This window comes from Geotrypetes seraphini, chromosome 16, assembly GCF_902459505.1.
Source record: "Geotrypetes seraphini chromosome 16, aGeoSer1.1, whole genome shotgun sequence".
NCBI classification, from domain to species: Eukaryota; Metazoa; Chordata; class Amphibia; order Gymnophiona; family Dermophiidae; genus Geotrypetes; species Geotrypetes seraphini.
The window spans coordinates 39,960,318-39,967,718 of NC_047099.1; the positions used below are offsets into that span (position 1 = coordinate 39,960,318).

Consider the following 7,401-nt stretch of genomic DNA (forward strand, 5'->3'; position numbering starts at 1 on the left):
CCTGCCGTCACTCGCCCCCCCCCCCACCCCTTCGCTGCCGCTGTTTTCGCTTCTCTACTCCGGGCTTCCCCACAGCCTGTCCACGCGCCTCAGCCTGCCTTCCCATTGGCCACGCCGCCCGATCGGGTCGCTCCGCCAGCCAATGAGCCCGCCGCGCACGAGGACAGCACCTACTGATCACGCTGTCCGGCGCGTGGAAGGCAAAGAGCAGAAGAGGAAGTGGGAGGGGCTGGCCGAGGGACATTTAAAGGCAGCGCTTCCGCTCCCTGTTTACACGTTCTTTGGAGTGTTCGGAGTTTGGAAGCACCAAAGAGACGCGCTTGTTAAACAGTCGCCAGTGCCTTGTGTTTTTTTTAAGTCCCTCGTCACCATGGTGGTCTTTAAGAAGATCAAGAGCTTTGACGTGGTCTTGAGCGAGACCAGCAAGGTGTACTGTAGCGGCGAGAAGGTGGCCGGGCGAGTGCTGGTGGAGGTGGCCGAGGTCACCAGGGTGACGAAAGTGAAAGTGGTGGCCTGCGGCGTGGCCAAAGTGCTGTGGTCCAAGGGCTCGCATCAGTGTAAGCAACAGATGGAGTATCTGCGCTATGAGGAGATGCTCCACCCGGAAGACCACCCAGTTGGTGAGAACTGGTGTTTATTTATTGTCTTGGAAGAAAAAAAAAATACAATTGTGATTACTATGAGAGTTTAAAAGATGGTGGTATGGTAGGATATGGTGGTTAGAGGTACAGCCTCAGCAACCCTGGGGTTGTGGGTTCAAACCCTGCACTTCTCCTTGTGACCCTGAACAAGTCACTTAATCCCCCATTAGATAGAGTGGGAGCCCACCAGGACAGACGGGAGGGGGGGGGATGCTTGGGTACCTGAATAATTTGTAATCCCCGTAGAATTGTAGGATATGCGGAATATAAATAGTCAAATGGTTAAAAATGTTATGATCGTTTATCCTTGGTTGGTATTCCGCTGGTTTCAATTTCTTGTAAGTGGTGGTGATGGTTTCCAGTTTTATTGTTGGTAGTGGATGTTTTTGAGAGTTATGGTTTCTTTAGAGCTAGCATGACATCATGCTTTCATCTACACACTTGAATTTGAGTGCAGCTCGGTCTAAAACAATTTATACATTGAAATGGACCCTTGTGGTGTTCTGCAAGTACCATTAAGTGATCTCTGGTAACTTTAAGGGCAGCACAGTTTACTTGTTTTTAGTGGATGTTGAGCAGAGAAATACATTTTTGCATTAAAAGAACTTATTTTGGATTTAACTATTAAACTGATTGGGATAACATCACACCGTGAATGGAAGACAAATTCTCTAATAAAGTTAAAACATGGGTAAAACATCAATCGGGTGTTTAAACTTAAATCGTTCTACACTTTTGTATTTAATCTGGAAATGGGGATTAGGTGAAGAGTTTCTTGACTGATTGATTTTTATCACTCTCTGAAAAGCATTCAGCACAATACATGTAGTACCATATGTACACTGAATGGCCCCAAGTAGCTGCATTAGAACTGCTAGTGGATTCCATTTAGTGAGAATGCATCATGGATTTGCTCTAGTATGAGGGGCTCTAAAAGACAAAGGAAAAAGGAGGGAAGGGTATAGATAGAGGATTAATATGGATTAATATTAATATGGTCCTGGACCTAATGGGCCGCCGCATGAGCGGACTGCTGGGCATGATGGACCTCTGGTCTGACCCAGCAGAGGCACTGGTCATGTTCTTATGACTGTAGGCCTTACAATTGTTTAATTGGTAGGCTGTTTTGTTCCAGAGAGAGAAATCTGCTTAATGCTGTTCTTGTACTCATTTACATACAAAGAACATCAAGGTAGATATGAAGCGGTAGCGTGCTGCAGACATAGCATCTAACTGGATTTTAGATGAAAATACTATAAACATGACTTAATGATGGACTGTTTTCTTGCCTAGTGAAAACAAGTTACATGATGTATCACTTGAAATAAAATTAACTTTTGGTTGTGTTATAAAGAATAAACCTTAAACATTATTATATATATTTTTTCTTTTAGATGAGGACGGATCTGTCATCTTGAGACCTGGAAATAGATATGAATACAAATTTAGTTTTGAGCTTCCTCAAGGGTAGGTGTCATTCTAAATGTCTTTTTTTCTAGTATTCAGTCTTATTCTACTTGTCATTGTTCCACTTCTGGATTATTTTTAATTGACTGTTTTTCTCTTGTTGCAGGCCTTTGGGATCTTCCTTCAAAGGGAAGTATGGCTCTGTGAACTACTGGGTGAAGGCTTTCCTTGAACGCCCTTGTCAGCCCACTCAAGAAGTCAAGAAGCCCTTTGAGGTTGTGGATCTTGTGGATGTGAATACTCCAGATCTAATGGTAACTGACAAAAGTTTCTGTCCTTAAATGACAAGCTTTTAAGTATTCCAGTTCCATAGTTCTTGTGGTATAAATCGAGAGAGGACCCAGGAGAACACTAATAGCCAGAGGTTGGGCATAAAAAAAGAGATTCTTAGCATCAGTGTTTTGTCTAACAGATAATGTAGGCTGTCCAAAGCCACAAGGAAGAGAATAACAGATCAGTTTTACAGCTTACAACTTGTTTTTTTTTGAAACAGGTGTGATAGCATTGTTTTGCGGTTCATAGAACAGGATCTTAGATATGCTTAAAATTATATGGAAGTTGGAAGACTGTAGATTCAGAATAGGTCAGATATCCAACATTATGGGATAAGTGAAGAAAGTAGAGTGATGCTGAGTGAAAAGGTACTCTGTTCTTGGATACCAAGACTCATATTTGTGATTTTTCTTTGTACAGTGCCCTGTTTCTGCCAGGAAGGATAAAAAGGTGTCCTGCATGTTTATTCCTGACGGGCATGTCAAACTTCGTGCCAGCATTAACAGAAAAGGCTTTTGTGAAGGTAGGTCCTTGTGAAAGCTGATTTGTAAAGGGTTATGAGGCAAGAGGGTGAAGTGTAGAGTGCATGGAGAAGAGTGCCATTAACCAAAACTTGCCTTTTGCTTTCTTCCAGGAGATGACATCTGCATATGTGCTGATTTTGAGAACACATGCTCACGTATTGTCATACCTAAGGCAGCCATTGTGGCCAAGCACACGTATCTGGCTAATGGTGAAACAAAAGTGTTCACACAAAAACTGTGCCGTGTGAGAGGGAACCACATTATCTCAGGCATGACTGACTCCTGGCGTGGCAAGAGCATACGGGTACCCAAGATCAAGCCCTCCATCCTGGGGTGCCACATCTTAAGAGTAGAGTACTTCTTACAGGTGAGAAATCCTGTTAGGGCAACTGTAGAGATTACAGTTGAGTCTATTTGTTGGGTTTGCTCTTGCAGCTCATTGAGAAGTTTGGTAGTTGCAATAGAAAATTTAAGTATGCTTTTCAGGATTTGTATAGTCCAAGTGTGAAATGGTGACCCCAACAATTTTTTTTTCCTTCAGATCTATGTGAGTGTACCTGGATCAAGAAAAGTGATTCTGGACTTGCCCCTGGTCATAGGCACCACCTCATCTGGCTTCAGTAGTCGCAGCTCTAGTATGGCTAGCCAGACCAGCTCTGAGATGAGCTGGGTGGATCTCAATATCCCTGGAACTCCAGAAGGTGAGTCCCTAATACATGCACTATTTAGGTTCAATCTTTGTGCAAAGTACTTGATTGAGACAGCTGTTCTTCAGTGTAGGAATCTATTATATTGATGAATTGATCATCTTGTTACCTAAGGGGCATGTGGTTGGTTTCATCTTTTACTACTAAAGAATGGGAACGATCGGAAATCTAGAAGGACAGTTTTTTTGGGGTTTTTTTTTTTTTTTTTTTTTTTTTTAAAAGGTTACTTTGCACTGAGGTACATCTTCTAAGGACAGGAGCTCACTATCTCTTTGCTCTTATTACAGCACCTCCATGTTACTTAGATGTTATTCCTGAAGACCACAGACTTGAAAGTCCCACAACTCCACTCCTGGATGACCTTGATGGCGCTTGTGACAGTCCCATCTTCATCTATGCTCCAGAGTTCAAGTTCATGCCACCGCCCACTTACACAGAGGTGAGACTTTGTGGCAGGAGCACTTCAGACGTGCCTTGATCTCAGTGCAGGAAAGATTTTTTTGTGGGGAGGGGGGTTGTTGTTGCATGACCTTGACACACACAAAAAAAAAACCAAACCAGAACCACTCTTGTATCCTTACAAGTTTTTATATGGGAATATTGTAAGATTATTAGGAAAGATATTTTTCTTGTATTTCACTGTGATGTACGCTTGATGTAAACCGCATCAATCTGGAAGGTATTGCGGTCTAGAAATGTATTTTAATGTAATGTATGGTACAAATAACTTTGAATTTATGGCAGATCTACAATCGTATACTTTACAGTTAGGGGTAGATTCTTTAATTTCTTCATCTACTTACTATGCATATATAATAGTGAAACCAAAATAATTTGTTTGGGTAGCAAATTCCTTACTTTTTTTTTTTTTTTTTAATCCTTACAGGTGGATCCTAATGATAACAAAAGCATTAACGTGCAGTGAATACAGCAAGAAGCTACTTGAGCATTCTTCAGATTTCCATCTGTTTTACTGGACTTATCTGCACTGAATATAGCACAAAATGGTGCTCCAGGATGGGAGGAGATGTCCCCTCCAGTATGTGGCAGTTTGTACTGCTGATTGAGGGAAATGTATACTACTCGTACACTCTGTGGCCTTTTCCCTTTTCAGGTTCACGTCCCAAATCAGCTGCATTTAGTCTGAATGGACTGTAGGGTGTGGTCTGGGGGGGCCCAGAGAATACATCACACTGCAGGTGGTCAGAAGGCTGGCCCAGATTGTAAGTGCACCAAAGGTGGACTAGAGGAAATGACATATTTTTTAAAGAGACTGATAGAATGATCAGTATCTAGATAACCAAGAGTGTGAATATCTACTAGAAAAGTAGATTTAGAAAATCACTTTGTCTTTCATATTTCAAATGAACTCCTGACAATGCAGTGCCTTTTTATGAGCAGTTTGTTTTGTACTGATTTTGTTTTACGTTAAGGGTTCAGGCTCTCTCCGGCCCATTAGCATTCCACAGAAAGAGAGGGCAGCATGAGATAAGTAACTGAAAAAAGGTGAAACAAAACAAAGAGGGAAGGATCCTAAGGGGGGTGACGAGTTCAGGTAGAAGCAAACTAAAAACGCCTTTGCTGAAGCAGGAGCTCAATCATAACTCGGGCATTTTTCTCTGGTCCAGAAAAGAACTGTTCTGCAGAGGTAAATACATATGCAATTTTTCTTTCTACAAATTGACTTTCGTAGTCCTTCATTAGAGGACCAGCAAGTACCAGGATGGTGATCTAGTTTTTGACAGCCATAAGATTCTAAAATCATCCTGATCCCTTTGCTTACATTTTAGTCAGACAGCAGTGTTATATCTCTAGCTGTGTTATGTTTTTTATATCACAAGTATTCTATTTTTTTTATTTTCTCTAAGCTAAAATGAGTAACTGTAAATCTCAGGAGAACAGAATCGCACCTTTGTTGCAATTTGTTAGAATTCCATTTCAAGTCTTCCTTGGGTTTTGATAAGCCAGACAGAATGGCCTTTTTTTTCTTAAGATCTCTTAGCCTAGCACTTTTCTCCTCCTCCTTTGGGCCTCCGGCTTGGTGAGAGCTGATATCTATTAGATTCTGATGCCATAATCACTCACAACTGGGAGTTTTATCATTTGTAGTCTCTCCTGTTTCAGGAGACCTTCCCCACGGTCACTAAACCTCATTAACTGAGAATCCCTCCCCTATATGGGCTTGAGTACTGTGTCCTTGGCAATATCCAACTTGGTAATTGAAATTTTCTATATGGTCATGTACAACATTGTCATTGAGGTACCAAGCTGGCTCTTGCTCCCCCTTTTTTTTTTTTTTTTTTAGCTTATGTTTCAATTTCAGTCTATTGCTGGAGGCCAAAAGAGGAGGAAGTGCACTCGGTGGATTAGGCCATTAGACTCCCTGGAATTTTATTAAGCATTCCCTTTTGAATATTTGGTTCTGAAAAGTTTTGCTAGTAGACAAACCTTTTTCTCATGAAACCAAATGTACGACATCTTGTGAAGAATCTGAATGTTTGGTTTGAGGGTGATTGTGGTCCTGTTAAGAGACTCGGGGACCACTTCAGCCCAGAACTAGCCCAGTACCTGCATTTTAGGCTAAGACTTTGTTTAGTGAAACTTGCTCTCGAGTTAAGAGGAGAGGTTGCAACTTGATCAATGCACTTTCTACATATTCATTTTGTACTGTAATTGAGCACTGCGTTGAGTGTTAGCTGTATTGTACTGAGCAAACCTTTTTCAACCATATAGCTGCCTCTTTTCAAAATACAAATGTTTGTTTTTTGTATATTTGATTTTGTACTGCTTTTGGTAAATAAACGTTTTGAAATTTAAAAGCAAGAGCTGTAATTTTCTTTAGCCATGCAATACACAACTCTATTGTCAAGGTTTAAGAGATGATTAACGTTGTGGTACCAGTACTTCTGGGCACAGCTGAAATTAAGCCTGTTGCCTGTTCTGTGACTCGAGCACCTAATTCTTGTCCATTCTCTTGTTATTAGTTTGGACTATTGCAACTCATTCTATAAAGGAATACGGGTAAAAGAACTAAAGACTTCAACTAATCCAAAATACTGCAATAATATTGATAACGGGTCACAAAAAACTCCCTTACTCAAAATCAGCTCACTGGCTACCTATATCTCACTGCATTACAGTGCTCCCCCGGTCATTCGCGGTCAGCGATTCGCAGTCCCAGTCATTCACGGTATTTTCTGACCGCGAATGATCAGGCAGGAGAGGGCAGCCGGAGCTCTGGCAAGTGAAGGAAATCACTCGTATGCTCAGACCACCTCTTCCTGCAATAATATTCTGGCCTCACCAATCAGGAGCTGCTTGACACGCAGTACAGGAAGAGGCGGTCGGAGCAAACTTCTTGACTTGTGGGCCACAAGGGTTTTTAAATTTGACAGAGGGGCTGGACCAAGAGCAGATGGGTGGAGACCTTTACAACAAAGCAAAAGAGAAAATTCTGTTAAGTGCGGACAATTTCAATCATTGCTGCCATTAAGAACCACCAAATGCTCTGATCTACAACATATATACCATTCCAGATTGTTACTATACATGCTCCTGTCCACATCAGCGGAGATTAATGTAAACAAAAACAAGCAACTCCTGATTATACTACAGTTCTGACTCTTCCATGATTCTAAAACAAAAACATCAAAATGTCCATCCCTGAGCAGAAACTCAGAAGTGAAGTGGCACTTACTCAGCCACCGATGCTCTGCAGTGTGAGTGAGATGCCAGCTCGCAGAGAGGTTGTGGTGGCGTGCCGTGCCCCCAGCATTGTCCGCCTCCCTC

At 41.8% G+C, this 7,401-nt stretch overlaps 1 protein-coding gene across 1 annotated transcript; it reads left to right on the plus strand.

Moving 5' to 3' along the window:
• Positions 1-261: 261 nt before the first annotated feature.
• On the plus strand, positions 262-6,435 carry TXNIP (thioredoxin interacting protein). Its single transcript, XM_033924845.1, has 8 exons — positions 262-620; positions 2,036-2,108; positions 2,215-2,362; positions 2,802-2,904; positions 3,016-3,272; positions 3,447-3,606; positions 3,900-4,051; positions 4,499-6,435. The coding sequence occupies exons 1-8, from the start codon at positions 371-373 to the stop codon at positions 4,535-4,537; spliced, it is 1,182 nt and encodes a 393-aa protein (XP_033780736.1). The 5' UTR covers positions 262-370; the 3' UTR covers positions 4,538-6,435.
• Positions 6,436-7,401: the final 966 nt, after the last annotated feature.